General features: G+C 43.4%; 1 protein-coding gene across 1 annotated transcript in view; it reads left to right on the top strand.

The window, feature by feature from the left end:
- Positions 1 to 6,125: 6,125 nt before the first annotated feature.
- The window catches only part of LOC311138890 (proto-oncogene tyrosine-protein kinase Src-like), a gene marked incomplete at both ends in the record, with an annotated part of 38,428 nt that continues 27,907 nt past the window's right edge, over positions 6,126 to 16,646 (top strand). The window contains 5 exons of the mRNA XM_084173681.1: positions 6,126 to 6,262; positions 8,050 to 8,318; positions 10,107 to 10,206; positions 11,597 to 11,695; positions 14,164 to 14,267. Of these exons, the coding sequence (XP_084029807.1) occupies positions 6,126 to 6,262; positions 8,050 to 8,318; positions 10,107 to 10,206; positions 11,597 to 11,695; positions 14,164 to 14,267 (709 nt within the window). The remainder of the gene's footprint in view (positions 6,263 to 8,049; positions 8,319 to 10,106; positions 10,207 to 11,596; positions 11,696 to 14,163; positions 14,268 to 16,646) is intronic.

Genomic DNA, 16,646 nt, shown 5'->3' on the forward strand with positions numbered 1-16,646 from the left:
AAAGTACGATCTTTGTCCCCATGTTTAGTTGCAAACCGTAGTCTGGCTTTTTTATGGCTGTTTTGGAGCAGTGGCTTCTTCCTTGCTGAGCAGCCTTTCAGGTTATGTCGATATGGGACTAGTTTTACTGTGGATATAGATAATTTTGTACCTGTTTCCTCCAGCATCTTCACAAGGTATTTTGCTGTTGTTCTGGGATTGATTTGTACTTTTCGCACAAAAGTACGTTCATCTCTAGGAGACAGAACGCGTCTCCTTCCTGAGCGGTATGACGGCTGCGTGGTCCCATGGTGTTTATACTTGCGTACTATTGTTTGTACAGATGAACGTGGTACCTTCAGGCGTTTGGAAATTGCTCCCAAGGATGAACCAGTCTTGTGGAGGTCTACGATTTTCTTTCTGAGGTCTTGGCTGATTTCCTTTTTTTCCCATGATGTCAAGCAAAGAGGCACTGAGTTTGAAGGTAGGCCTTGAAATACATCCACAGGTACATCTCCAATTGACTCACATTATGTCAATTAGCCTATCAGAAGCTTCTAAAGCCATGACATCATTTTCTGGAATTTTCCAAGCTGTTTAAAGGCACGGTCAACTTAGTGTATGTAAACTTCTGACCCACTGGAATTGTGATACAGTGAATTATAAGTGAAATAATCTGTCTGTAAACAATTGTTGGAAAAATGACTTGTGTCATGCACAAAGAGGATGTCCTAACCAACTTGCCAAAACTATAGTTTGTTAACAAGACATTTGTGGAGTGGTTGACTCCAACCTAAGTGTATGTAAACTTCTGACTTCAACTGTATATCACTGCCATTTTGTATGTTCTTCTGTGATCCAAGCCTCAATTTGGTGGCCAGGCTATATTTAGCAGAGTTGTGGATTGTTCTGAGGATTATGGATATTTTCTAAGTAGAAAATAACTGAATATTTCCCCATTTAACCATGTTTGTATTTGCTCCGTGGAACAGGGTAGGCCTAAGTCAGAATGAGGAGCACACACTGCTTTTTTTGTTCACTTTTGATCTTGATAAACATGCTTGTTTACCCCTCCAGGGCAAAAACAAGATGAGTCTTTCGATTGTCCCATCAGTCTCAAGCGAAGTCTCAGCTAATTTCCTCAATGGAGCAGTAGGACATCTACGAACTGTAACTAGAATTCGTTGAACGTGGGGATTACAAAAAAAATGAATTTGCCTTGGCATGTGCAGCATATAGGTTGACATTATCAATGGCTGATGTCACTGTCAATTTCACTGAGCCTGCTCTCAGCACGTTCCCTATATACAGTGGGGAGAACAAGTATTTGATACATCAGAAAAGCAGAACTTAATATTTGGTACAGAAACCTTTGTTTGCAATTATAAAGATCATACGTTTCCTGTAGGTCTTGACCAGGTTTGCACACACTGCAGCAGGGATTTTGTCCCACTCCTCCATAAAGACCTTCTCCAGATCCTTCGGGTTTCGGGGCTGTCGCTGGGCAATACAGACTTTCAGCTCCCTCCAAAGATTTTCTATTGGGTTCAGGTCTGGAGACTGGCTAGGCCACTCCAGGACCTTGAGATGCTTCTTACGGAGCCACTCCTTAGTTGCCCTGGCTGTGTGTTTCAGGTCATTGTCATGCTGGAAGACACAGCCACAACCCATCTTCAATGCTCTTACTGAGGGAAGGAGGTTGTTGGCCAAGATCTCATGATACATGGCCCCATCCATTCTCCCCTCAATACGGTACAGTCGTCCTGTCCCCTTTGCAGAAAAGCATCCCCAAAGAATGATGTTTCCACCTCCATGCTTCACGGTTGGGATGGTGTTCTTGGGGTTGTACTCATCCTTCTTCTTCCTCCAAACACGGCGAGTGGAGTTTAGACCAAAAAGCTCTATTTTTGTCTCATCAGACCACATGACCTTCTCCCATTCCTCCTTTGGATCATCCAGATGGTCATTGGCAAACTTCAGACGGGCCTGGACATGCGCTGGCTTGAGCAGGGGGACCTTGCGTGCGCTGCAGGATTTTAATCCATGACGGCGTAGTGTGTTACTAATGGTTTTCTTTGAGACTGTGGTCCCAGCTCTCTTCAGGTCATTGACCAGGTCCTGCCGTGTAGTTCTGGGCTGATCCCTCACCTTCCTCATGATCATTGATGCCCCACGTGGTGAGATCTTGCATGGAGCCCCAGACCGAGGGTGATTGACCGTCATCTTGAACTTCTTCCATTTTCTAATAATTGCGCCAACAGTTGTTGCCTTCTCACCAAGCTGCTTGCCTATTGTCCTGTAGCCCATCCCAGCCTTGTGCAGGTCTACAATTCTATCCCTGATGTCCTTACACAGCTCTCTGGTCTTGGCCATTGTGGAGAGGTTGGAGTCGGTTTGATTGAGTGTGTGGACAGGTGTCTTTTATAAAGGTAAAGAGTTCAAACAGGTGCAGTTAATACAGGGAATGAGTGGAGAACAGGAGGGCTTCTTAAAGAAAAACTAACAGGTCTGTGAGAGCCGGAATTCTTACTGGTTGGCAGGTGATCAAATACTTATGTCATGCAATAAAATGCAAATTAATTACTTAAAAATCATACAATGTGATTTTCTGGATTTTTGTTTTAGATTCCATCTCTCACAGTTGAAGTGTACCTATGATAAAAAATTACAGACCTCTACATGCTTTGTAAGTAGGAAAACCTGCAAAATCGGCAGTGTATCAAATACTTTGTTCTCCTCACTGTAGTAGGTGTAGTGTCAGGACTTGTCTGTTCCATCAAACTGCATTTCAGTCAACTGTGTTTTCCCTCATGTTGTACACACACACACACACACATACATACATACATACATACATACATACATACATACATACATACATACATACATACATACATACATTCAGTGCATATGGAAAGTATTCAGACCCCTTGACTTTTTCCAAATGTTGTTATGTTACAGCCTTATTATAAAATAGATTACATTGTTTTTCCCCCCTCAAATCTATACACAATATCCCATAATAAAACAGGTTTTTAGAACATTTTACTAATTTATAAAAAATAAAAAATGGAAGTATCACATTTACATAAGTATTCAGACCTTTTACTCAGTACTTTGTTGAAGCACCTTTGGCAGCGATTACAGCCTTGAGTCTTCTTGGGTATGACGCTACAAGTTTGGCACACCTGTATTTGGGGAGCTTCTCCCATTCTTCTCTGCAGATCCTCTCAAGCTCTGTCAGGTTGGATGGGGGGCGTTGCTGCACAGCTATTTTCAGGTCTCTCCAGAGATGTTCGATCGGGTTCAAGTCCGCCTCTGGCTGGGCCACTCAAGGACATTCAGAGACTTGTCCCGAAGCCACTCCTGCGTTGTCTTGGCTGTGTGCTTAGGGTTGTTGTCCTGTTGAAAGGTGAACCTTCCCCCAGACTGAGGTCTTGAGTGCTCTGGAGCAGGTTTTCATCAACGATCTCTCTCAACTTTACTCTGTTCATCTTTGCCTCGATCCTGACTAGTCTCCCAGTCCCTGCTGCTGAAAAACATCCCCACAGCATGATGCTAGGAAGAGTCTTGGCATTCTAGCTCTGTATTAGGGGAAGGTGCTACTAGTTGTGCAGCTGCAGCATTAGTTCGTTGTTTACACATTGTGACTTTGAGGCTGCTAAGTGTGTGCTGGTCACAGTGTCCTCCTGGCAAAGAGCAGTCGCAGTCCCTTGAGAGGGGACTAAATGGCTTCCTTCCCTCTTCTCCTCAAAAGCCTCATTGCTACTGATTTGGTGACAGTAGGGCACAATATCGTGGAACGTTCAAATAGAAATGCAGTATGTAGAACAAACATGCTTCTCTGACATGTAGATTAAGGAATCAAGTCAGCTCGTTTCATGACATTTCTATGTGCAAGTTGTGTACTAAAGGTGGCCCAGGTGATATCACTGAACAGGAACATGGTTGAATCCCGATTCTCTATCCTTCTACCTAATGCACTTGCACAATCCTCCCTCATTGATGTGAAGGAAATTGACTGGTGTATGAACAATGGTGGGAAATATCCAGCCAATGCTTGCACCAACCCAAAGCTTTTAAATCAATGACAAGGAGTGTGGAAGTGCGCACCTGGGGAGAAAAGGTAGAGAATCGCGACACAACCTCTGTGTGGTCGTGGAGGAAAGACTACTGTGGTTGTTTTGAAGTTATTGAGTACATCATGTACAGCAGACACTTCAGGTTTACCTCCAGTTGAAGACGAAAGGGTTTGGGAAGTATCTCAACCTTGTTCCTATAGTTTTTCAATCGATTTGTATGGCACTGTGCTTATCTTTTGTCACAGATCACTGAGCAAAAGCTTTTTGAAACAACAAATAAAAAACTGAAATTGAGCATTCTTATTGAATAAGTTCAGGTAGTACATCCTATGTTTCAATTAGCTTTCTCCCATTTTGTAGCCTACTGAACATAATGAGCCAGGTCTCAGGGAAGGTGATGTCACTACTTGAGCTAGCTAAGCTAGCTTCAACCAGCTAAACTTCCACCATACTAGGACATCTGTACAGGCTTTTGGCCCTGGATGCTGGTGTTTTGTCCCAATCCAGACATGTGCACGTGCTAGCTAAGCTAGCTTCAACTATATAGTTAATGCTCCAACATTGGTACAGGCTTTTGACCTGAATGCTGTTTGGTCCAGGGCCCAGCCTATGCGGAAGCTAGCTTAACTAGCTAGCCACCACTATGCTAAGCTAATACATTGGGACCAACTTTTGACCCCAGCTGATGGTATTTTGTCCAGGGCCAGGCTTGTGTACATTATTTTGTCCTTTGGTTCCGTAATTCCAGTGACCTGCAGTAGTCTCATCAAACGCCCACTAACATTGAGCCGTCATCTACCCCCAAGGTGTCTCTCTGTGTGACTAAGCAGCATGACACAGAGGAAGACGTTATTCCTCCCCCACTGGGCTGGCTTTCATTCTGACTACAGATAAATCAGAGCCACACACTCACACATACAGTAGGTATGCATTCTCACACACATTCCCACCCGTATTTACAGATGCACACAGCAGGATATTTTTCCTTTTCCTCTGAAGGTGTGCATGCATGCAAGCATTGCTTACCTTTTCATCTGAGTTTACACACACCCAAACACACACACACAACAGTGTATTAAAAAACCTAAAACAGAGAAGAAAGCACCTCACCTGCACTCGAATGTGTCAAGATCCATTCACACTCATGGGCAAATGCAGCAACACACACACCAGACACAACCATAACCTCAGATGCAGCAGCATACCATTCCCAGTTCATCTGCTCCTCCCCCACCCTCTGTTAGTCACACTCAGCCCTGTCTGTCTGTCACGTGGCTGTCTGTCTTCACACGGCGCTAACACATCTGGACAAGAGGAACATCTATGTGAGAATGCTGTTCATTGACTACAGTTCAGCATTCAACACTATTGTTCCCTTCAAGCTCAACACCAAGCTCAGAGCCCTGGGTCTGGACACCACCCTCTGCAACTGAATCCTGGACTTCCTGACGGGCAGACCACAGGCTGGGAGGATTGGCAACAACACCTCCTCCACACTGACTCTTAACACTGGGGCGCCACAGGGGTGTCCTCAGTCCTCTGCTGTACTCCCTGTTCACCTATGACTGCGTGGCTTTGCACGTCACCAACTCCATCATCAAGTTTGCAGACGACACCACGGTTGTAGGCCTGATAACCAACAGCGCCGAGTCAGCCACTTACCTCAGGGAGGAGGTAAGTAAACTGGCATTATGGTGTCATGACAACAACCTCTCACTCAGCGTCAGCAAAACAAAGGAGTTGATTGTTGACTTCAGGAAGCAGAGGAGGGAAAATGCCCCGATCAACATCAATGGGACTGTAGTAGAGAGTGTCACAAGTTTTAAGTTCCTCGGCATCCACATCACCAAGGACTTGTCATGGACCAACAACGCCACCACCCTTGTCAAGAGGGCACAACAGCATCTCTACTTCCTAAGACGGCCAAATAAATTTGGCATGCCGCCCCGGCTTCTCTCCAAATACTACCGCTGCACCATCGACAGCGTCCTGACCGGTTGCACCATGGCCTGGTAAGGAAATTGCTCCGTCCACGACTGCAAGGCCCTCCAGCGGGTGGTGAAGATGGTCCAGTACATCACTTGGACCGTGCTTCCACCCATCCAGGACATCTACTCGAAACGATGCCTGAGGAAGTCCTGCAGCATTATCAAGGACCCCACATGCCACAAGCTGTTCACTTCCTTACCGTCGGGCAGACGGTATCGGAGCACGAGGTCTGATACCAACAGTCTCAGAGACAGTTTCTATCTACAAGCCATCAGACTGCAGAACACTCTTGAACTGGACTGACCACCTGCTCTGATTCTCCCCACTTTAGAACAACTGACTGCTACCAGACTCTTATTACACTTTCCCCCCATCCCCCTTTCCCCAATACACAATGAAATATTGTACTATAAATTGTTCCTTCCTGTATTATACTGATGCTAAAATGTTTATTCTACTCTACTGCCATTTACTCTATGTTCGTATTCTTATTTTGTACTATTTCTTATTGTTGTTGCATTGTCGAGAAATAACCTGTAAGTAAGCAAGCATTTCATTGGATGATGTATCCCGTACATACGACTAATAAAACTTGAAACTTGTCTGTCTGTACACACGCACAGTCACAGTGAGTGTGTTGGAAACGGGACTGTGACTGTGCGTGTGTTGGAAACGGGATGTGAGAGACGCGTGTGTGTGTGTGTGTGTCAGCACTTCTGTTCTCAGGGACAGATCGGAACAGCTGCTCACACACACTAACTGTCTGAAACTGAGAGGCCTGCCGCTCACAACGGAACAAGCTGTGTGCATCATCTAGCATGTAATAGGCGTCCTCACTGTGACTCATTCTGTTGTACAGAGGGAAGAATTGAACTGGAGTTTGTAATTGAGAGTCTGTAAGAACAGGATTCAACTAGAAATGCAGGGGTGGCTAACTAATACTAGAATTACAGATGAGGACGAAAGCAGTGGGGGAAAAAGTACCCAATTGTCATACTTTAGTAAAAGTAAAGATACCTTTTTAATAGAAAATGACTCAAGTAAAAGTGAAAGTCACCCAGTAAAATACTACTTGAGTAAAAGTCTAAAAGTATTTGGTTTTAAATATACTTAAGTATCAAAAGTAAATGTAATTGCTAAAATATACTTAAGTATCAAAAGTAAAAGTATAAATCATTTCACATTCCTTAATAGCAAACCAGACGGCACGTTTTAATTTAATTTTTTTAATTTACGGATAGCCATGGGCACACTCCAACACTCAGACATAATTTACAAACGAAGCATTTGTGTTTAGTGAGTCTGCCAGATCAGACGGATGACCAGGGATGTTCTATTGATAAGTGTGTGAATTGGACCATTTTCCTGTCCTCCTATGCATTCGAAATGTAACGAGTACTTTTGGGTGTCAGAGAAAATGAATGGAGTAAAAAGTACATTATTTTGTTTAGGAAGTAAAAGTAAAAGTAGTCCAAAATATAACTAGTAAAGTACAGATATCACAAAAATCTACTGAAGTAGCACTTTAAAGTATTTTTTACTGAAGTACTTTACACCACTGAACGAAAGTGTTGTTGCCAACTTCGACCCAGACCAATATTTCCAATCCGCGCAGTTATACACTGTCTTATTGTGTAGATCTGTATTTATTTATGACCAGGTTGCTGTTCATTATTTATATTTTTTTTGCAATAGAAAACAAAATAAGTGTGCCGTGTTGGACAACTCCAGGTAGTCGCTCCTTGTTTCAGCCTGTTGTATTTTGTTTGGTTCCTAATGAACCCCACCCTGCTGAATTATTATACCGTTGCATGGAAAGGGGTTATATAGAACCAATCAGGAAGAGAGGTGTCTCCAGCCAATCATCAGCTCTGGCTTGAGTGAATTTAATTCAGCGAATTGAATTGAGAGATTGCATTGAATCAAACAGGTCTGAACTGCATTGAGACAGATTGAAATGGATCAACTTGAGATTTGAATTGTTGTTTCTTTTACTCAGGCTGATGGGAGCGGGCAAGAGCAAGCCCAAGGAGCCGGGCCAGCGCTCACTGAGTCTGGATGGCACCATTGGAACAGGCTCGGACAGCGTGCACCACCACCTCAGCCCAGCCCAGCAGACCCAGACCCCCAACAGAAGTCCCGCCGTAGGGGGTGCCAGGCGCGGCCACCACCCGGGGCATGCCCCCACCAACACCCCAGAGCTGGCGCTGTTTGGCGGGATGGACCACACAGGCAGCATCATCTCTCCTCACAGAGGACCACTGGCAGGTAGGTGGAGCAGGAAGTTCCAATGCTGCCTAGGCTGCGTGAAGCAGGGCAAAACATTGTGGAACGTTCAGATGGAAAGCGTTCAGGTGGACAAAACATTGTGGAACATTCCAATGGAAATATATTACACGTCTCTCTGTAATGTAAATGTCACACACTTCTTTAATTATAGCTCAATAATAATTTTGGATACAGATTAAGTGTAAGCCAAACATCCTTCCCCAAAGTATCTTTCTATGGATTTTGTTTGAGGAAGATCCAAAATGTCATAATTCACACAAATACCCCTTCATCAACTAGACGAAACTGGATTTGATGTCCTAAGGCCCTAAAGCGTAGTTCAGAGATTGGGCACAGTCGCTCTAAAGCCGCGCTTAGAAAAACACCCTGAAGAAAGGTAAAGGAACACTTCGCTTATTTTTTACCTCATGCTCATGATATCCAGCACTTACCAGTGTCTTATCTTTTTGACTACAAAACATAGAAACACACCATTTTCACATTTAGACACTGGTATGGTTCTGGATATAATATATAGGAAGGAAAACATATTTGAAGTGTTCCCTTAAGGCTGCCCTTAGGGCGGCAGGTAGCTTAGTGGTTAAGAGCGTTGTGCCAGTAACCGAAAGGTCGCTGGTTCTAATCCCCGAGCCGACTAGGTGAAAAATCTGTCGATGTGCCCTTGAGCAAGGCACTTAACCCTAATTGCTCATGTAAGTCGCTCTGGATAAGAGCGTCAGCTAAATGACAAAAAAAAAAAAAAAAAAAAAAATAGAGAAATAATAAAAGTGAAAAATAATAAAATAAATATAATATAATATAAGAAATAAAAAAAGGAAAATAGAAAACTGCTTAGTGCAAAACCATCTTCAGTTTGACTTTGAAGACTCTCACAGACCAGACAACGTTACAAAATCCAAGTTCAGCGCCAGGCATCAAACTAATGTGTCTAGACTCACCAGATGGTCAGTAATTATTTTGCATCTCCTTTAAAGAGATTGGTTGCCCTCTCATATTAGGGATTTTCTGCAGGCTCGGGTTATCCCCCCGGCAACTAATTAACCAATCAATAATTGGCCCGAGATTCCACGGTCTAAATCAGGTGCTCGTTATAAAGGTATGGCTGAGAAGCTATAGATGTTGTGACCTTCAAGGACTATTGGGCAGTCCTAATGTAAATGCCGATATCGCTTTGCGGGAAATGCTAAATTGTGTTATACAGCTCAGCGTTTCCTCTAGTTTTTTTTTTTCTGTTGACAAAGTGCAAAGTCCTCCAAAGTAATGCTTTAAGATGTGAAAGACAAAATATTAAATTGAGATGAAACATATTTAAGCGGGGGCAGCAGAGCTAGTAATCCTCCTGCCTAAGTAATGGTTCGGGACAAAGTAATACCCAGTTCTATGAATCTATATTAATATTCAGGTTTAGATAAATGTGAGCTGTATATTGCAGGAAGAGGATACTGTTAATTCTGCCTTTTGCCGTTACTCAGATACGTGTGTTAGCCCAAAACTCCTACAGTGGGGAGAACAAGTATTTGATACACTGCCGATTTTGCAGGTTTTCCTACTTACAGAGCATGTAGAGGTCTGTAATTCTTATCATAGGTACACTTCAACTGTGAAAGACGGAATCTAAAACAAAAATCCAGAAAACCTATGATAAAAATTACAGACCTCTACATGCTTTGTAAGTAGGAAAACCTGCAAAATCGGCAGTGTATCAAATACTTGTTCTCCCTACTGTATGTCTAAAATACTGTGCTTTTGTGTGTGTCTGTCCCACAGGAGGTGTCACTACATTTGTGGCGCTCTACGACTATGAGTCACGGACTGCCTCGGACCTGACGTTCAAGAAAGGCGAGCGGCTGCAGATCGTCAACAACACGTAAGGAGATACCCGCTCCATCGTCATATCCCACCTAGACGCACACACTCATCCAGACATAGACGCATGCATGCACACTGTATAAACACGCACCTATGAGCTCGCTTGCTCGCGCACTCACTCGTTTGCGCACACACACACACACACACACACACACACACACACACACAGTGCCCACTTATTCATAATTCCTCGTTAGCCAGACAACACTGTCTGTCTTCTTTCTCTCGACCCCATCACACTACTACTAATGCTTTCAGATCTTACAATGACAGCCTTGTCAGGTCATGTTCATTAGGCACCAAATGAAAGAAAACAAACTAAAACAGCGACGCACTGCCTGTCCTGTAAGAAACACACATTTTAGTTTTTCTTTTTGAACAACGTTAAACGTTTTCTGTTGCATGCTCTAATAAACACAACCCTGATCCTAGCTCTTCTAGTGTTGATTGGCTCTGATAGTATTTTTAAAAATGTTATTTACACGTTTATGACCTTTCCAAAACATCTCGTTGATGGACGCAAGCCAGTTTGTTTCCAAAATCTTCACTATTTGTTCCTTCACTGGGTATTTTGGTTGCAGCAGGAAAAATACAAAATACACAAGTACAACAGCGTTGCATTAAAGACATAACTCATAAGACACTAGGAAGACATTTAAAATGCATGGTTCAAATACAACCATTTCAGGTCAAGTCATGTGGGAGTTAGGTGCAAATTGACTTGTTTTTTTCCATGTTCAATGGTCTGAAATGCTTGAAGTATGGTCTTGTCTTGTTTGCTGCATTTCACTCTATGTTTTTGATGTTCTCTGCTGTTTCTGTTATTTCCCTCTCTCACGCTTCATGGTTTCTCTTAGGAGAAAGTACAGCTTCAGGTCAGTGAACCAGTCCTTTCTGAGCCCCCTGTCTTAACGTATCTCTCCACCTTTCCATTCAACCTGTTTTTCCTCAGAATGTGCACTGAGGTGATGTTTGTCAACCCAACCTACAGCATGTGGAGTAACCACTCTTATTTTGTTGTTGTAAAAATTGCTGCTCACTACAAGCAAACCAAATGATTGTGCTTATGAAGGCAAAGGCGAATTGGCACAGAATGTGCTATAATCAGTCATATTGTTTTCACTTGGTTTCCCTGTTTTGTTCATTCTTATTTAGTCAAGAGAGGTTAAGATACATTTCTTATCCTGTGAATGTCATGGTATGAGCACACAAATCAGTGTCCTACACTGGTTTACTCACGGTGGGGTTTTTAGGCTTCAACCACTGTCAAATAGTGTGTGTCTGATGTGAATGACCAGTTAGTACCTTGAAGGAACCCAGGGAAGAGTTCTGGTTGTCCTAGTCAATAACCCTGTCGTCTCCTCCTCCTCTCCTCTGTCGTGCTACAGGGAAGGGGACTGGTGGCTGGCTCGGTCTCTGACCACCGGAGAAAGCGGTTATATCCCCAGCAACTATGTGGCCCCCTCTGACTCCATCCAGGCAGAAGAGTACATCAACTTTTCTTTCTTCCTGTTTTCTCCCAGGTTGCGGTTTATTGTGGTGAATCTTGTCCTGGAGGCAGAACTGAGCCTTTTCCGCTAGATGGGCCAGCTGCAGTCAACATTTTTTGACTTTTTTTTTTTTGTCTTCATGTAAAGTTAGGCGTTAGGTTTAGCATTGTGGTTAAGGTTAGGTTTAAAATCAGATTTTATGACTTTGTGGCTGTGCCAGCTAGTGACGACTCTCCAGAACAAGATTCATGACGAAAAAACACTAACCTGCTTTTCTCTCTATCTATCCTATTTTTGTTGGTTTATGAAATGTAGATGATTTAATAATAATAATAATAATAGCAACACAGCCGTAGGTATAGAATGCTCAGATGCTAGGTTTGCAAAATTCTGGTAACATTCCCAAAATTCCCAGGTTTCCCAGAAATTCTGGATTTCTCTAAGGTGTATAAATATGATTATGGACAAACCCATGTAGACAGTAAAATACCCTATTCGCAGATGTACTTCAGTGGGTCTGAATGGGCAAAAGTAGTGCTCCATAGGGAAATTTACCCTCCAAAATCAAAGTTTGTCAGGTGTTTTCAGACATCAAAAGTGGTCTTCTGTTGAGATAACTCCACGTCCCAGGCCATCTGTTTTGTAGATCCAGCTATATGTCACAATTCAAAATGAATGAAAAAGATAAGCACCATACAGTGGGGAAAAAAAGTATTTAGTCAGCCACCAATTGTGCAAGTTCTCCCACTTAAAAAGATGAGAGAGGCCTGTAATTTTCATCATAGGTACACGTCAACTATGACAGACAAAATTAGATTTTTTTTCTCCAGAAAATCACATTGTAGGATTTTTTATGAATTTATTTGCAAATTATGGTGGAAAATAAGTATTTGGTCAATAACAAAAGTTTCTCAATACTTTGTTATATACCCTTTGTTGGCAATGACACAGGTCAAACGTTTTCTGTAAGTCTTCACAAGGTTTTCACACACTGTTGCTGGTATTTTGGCCCATTCCTCCATGCAGATCTCCTCTAGAGCAGTGATGTTTTGGGGCTGTCGCTGGGCAACACAGACTTTCAACTCCCTCCAAAGATTTTCTATGGGGTTGAGATCTGGAGACTGGCTAGGCCACTCCAAGACCTTGAAATGCTTCTTACGAAGCCCCTCCTTCGTTGCCCGGGCGGTGTTTTTGGGATCATTGTCATGCTGAAAGACCCAGCCACGTTTCATCTTCAATGCCCTTGCTGATGGAAGGAGGTTTTCACTCAAAATCTCACGATACATGGCCCCATTCATTCTTTCCTTTACACGGATCAGTCGTCGTGGTCCCTTTGCAGAAAAACAGCCCCAAAGCATGATGTTTCCACCCCCATGCTTCACAGTAGGTATGGTGTTCTTTGGATGCAACTCAGCATTCTTTGTCCTCCAAACACGACAATCCTCTTCTGGATCATCCAAATGCACTCTAGCAAACTTCAGATGGGCCTGGACATGTACTGGCTTAAGCAGGGGGACACGTCTGGCACTGGAGGATTTGAGTCCCTGGCGGCGTAGTGTGTTACTGATGGTAGGCTTTGTTACTTTGGTCCCAGCTCTCTGCAGGTCATTCACTATGTCCCCCCGTGTGGTTCTGGGATTTTTGCTCACCGTTCTTGTGATCATTTTGACCCCACGGGGTGAGATCTTGCGTGGAGCCCCAGATCGAGGGAGATTATCAGTGGTCTTGTATGTCTTCCATTTCCTAATAATTGCTCCCACAGTTGATTTCTTCAAACCAAGCTGCTTACCTATTGCAGATTCAGTCTTCCCAGCATGGTGCAGGTCTACAATTTTGTTTCTGGTGTCCTTTGACAGCTCTTTGGTCTTGGCCATAGTGGAGTTTGGAGTGTGACTGTTTGAGGTTGTGGACAGGTGTCTTTTATACTGATAACAAGTTCAAACAGGTGCCATTAATATAGGTAACGAGTGGAGGACAGAGGAGCCTCTTAAAGAAGTTGTTACAGGTCTGTGAGAGCCAGAAATCTTGCTTGTTTGTAGGTGACCAAATACTTATTTTCCACCATAATTTGCAAATAAATTCATTAAAAATCCTACAATGTGATTTTCTGGATTTTTTTCCCCTCAATTTGTCTGTCATAGTTGACGTGTACCTATGATGAAAATTACAGGCCTCTCTCATCTTTTTAAGTGGGAGAACTTGCACAATTGGTGGCTGACTAAATACTTTTTTCCCCCACTGTATTTAAGAACCATATAACATCTGTTTTTTCTGTGCTTATAATTTCCATTTATTTGGTTGAGGCATATAACTGGATCTACACAATCAATGGCACGAGACGGAAACTCATCTTAACATTACGCTGTTTTTGAGGTCTGAAAACATGAGACCAGCTATGACGACATCCCTTTAAAGGTTTAGCTTAGTCACTGTTCCTTCTTACTCACTCTGACCCACTTTCGCAGGTGGTATTTTGGGAAGATAACTCGGCGTGACTCGGAGAGGCTCCTTCTGAGTTTACAGAACCGGCAAGGAACCTTCCTGGTCCGAGAGAGTGAAACCACTAAAGGTGAGAAGAACCTCTGCGAGAGCGACGGCCATTTTAAACATGGATTAGAAGCACTGTTTGATTATTGTCAAATTCCTTGTTGACGTTCTCCTTTCTTTTGTGAAGTAGTCCTTTTTAACACAGAATGAACTGACCAAATGCGTGAATAGTCTTTATGTCCCGGAGGCCTCTAGCTGTGGCTCGGTGATGTAGGGAGGGGGGTATTTTGGAGGAAGTGGGGAGTGGAGCACCTGTGAATGGGCGGGGGGGTGAATCACACAGGCAGAACTAAATCACTGTGCGAGGGTGCTGGATTACCTCTGGCTATAGAATTTCTGCACACACACACACAGTCTCACACACACACTCTCTCTTGCCTACACGCACACAAACACACACAGAGGGAGGGTCTAGGGAAAGGGTTTACAGCGTAGGGTGCTTTAGATTTCATTCTGCAGAGTATAGAGCTCATGTGGTGTAGTGTGTAGTTTGGGCTGTAGGTGTTTTAGGTTGTATACTGATGTGTGTACTAGTGTGTAGGGCTTGTGTTATAGTGGGGAGGATCTATGCCATAGTGTTGAGGGTGCATGTATACTAATGTGTACTAATATTTGAGTGAGGAAGGCTTGTGTTGTAGTTTTGTAGTATTTATGCCATAGGGTGTATGGTGCATGCAGAAGTGTGCAGGATTCATGCTTTAGAGCACGTGTCAAACTCCAGTTCTCGAGGGCCGATTGTCTGCAGGTTTTCACTCCTTCATTGTACTTGATTTTAATGATTAAGGTCATTGATAAGTGACCTCCCCTCATCTGGTTGTCTAGGTCTTAATTGGAAACAAATTGCAGACACACGGCCCTCCAGGATTGGAATTGAGTTTGACGCCCCTGCTTTAGAGGGTAGAGTAAGGTGCATGCTCTAGGTAGTGTGCTTCATTCCTTCAGTCCTGGCTCAGTGGGTACTGTTAGATCATGGTGCTGGCAACATTAGTCTTGCCGCCAGTTTGATCCGAAGTCCGGAGAGCATGATGGTACTTCCTTTCATTACCGGTTTGATTCCCACATGGGCGACATACACTGAGTGTACAAGACATTAGGAACACCTGCTCTTTCCAAGACATAGACAGACCAGGTGAAAACTATGATCCGTTTTGATGTCACCTGTTAAATACTCTTCAATCAGTGCAGATGAAGGGGCGGATACAGGTTAAAGAAGGATTCTTAAGTAGTGAGACAATTGAGACATGGATTGTGTATGTGTGCCATTCAGAGGGTGAATCGACAAAATATTTAAGTGCCTTTTGAATGGAGTATGGTAGTAGGTGGCAGGCGCAAAGGTTTGAGTGTGTTAAGAACTGCAACGCTGCTGGGTTTTTCATGCTCAACAGTTTCCTGTGTGTGTCAGGAATGGTCCAAAACCCAAAGGATATCCAGCCAACTTGACACAAATGTGGGAAGCATTGGAGTCAACATGGGCCAGCATCCCTGTGGAACGCTTTTGACACCTTGTAGAGTCAATGCCCTGACGAATTTAGGCTGTTCTGAGGTCAAAAGGGGGTGCAACTCAATATTAGGAGGGTGTTCCTAATGTTTTGTACACTCAGTGTATTCTGTGCATGTACATTCAGTGGTCAAGTTTATTAGGTACACCACCCCATTCACAAATCTTTCGCTCCTACAGACAGTGAGGCACGAGGCATCGAGGCATTCAGTTACTGTTCGATTGAACATTAGAATGGGAAAAACTAGTGACCTAAGCAACTTTGAGCAGTGGAGGATCCTCAGAGGAGGAAGGGGAGGACCATCCTCCTCAGTGAATTTCATAAAAATTAAAACAGTAGTCTTAGCAGCACTCTGTAGGGTAGCACCATGGTGTAGCTGGAGGACGGTTAGTTTCTGTCTTCCTCTGGGTACATTGACTTCAATACAAAACCTAGCAGGCTCAGGGTTCTCACCCTCTTCCATAGACTTACACAGTAATTGTGACAACATCCGGAGGATGTCATCCAACCTATCAGAGCTCTTAAAGCATGAACTGACATGTTGTCCACCCAATCAAAGGATCAGAGAATGAATCTAGTACTGAAAGCATAAGCTACAGCTAGCTAGCACTACAGTGCGTAAAATGTGGTGAGTAGTTGACTCAAAGATCGAGAGAGACAATAGTTAAACAGTTTGAACAAATTAATTTATTCAAAAATGACTTTCACTTACTTAGCTAGCGAATGCAGCTAGCTAGTTTAGCCTACTCAGACAGAGAGGGATGCTATGTTAGCTAGCTGGCTATGGCTATCCACCACTGGAACTCTTCCAAGTCAAGGTAAGCTTTTGGTTGTATTAATTTATTGCCAACGGGGCCCACCTGTGTAACTGCGTGCTGCTGACTGTACACTGTACTGCATGA

This window comes from Coregonus lavaretus (assembly GCF_964263955.1).
Source record: "Coregonus lavaretus genome assembly, chromosome: 12".
Taxonomy (NCBI): Eukaryota; Metazoa; Chordata; class Actinopteri; order Salmoniformes; family Salmonidae; genus Coregonus; species Coregonus lavaretus.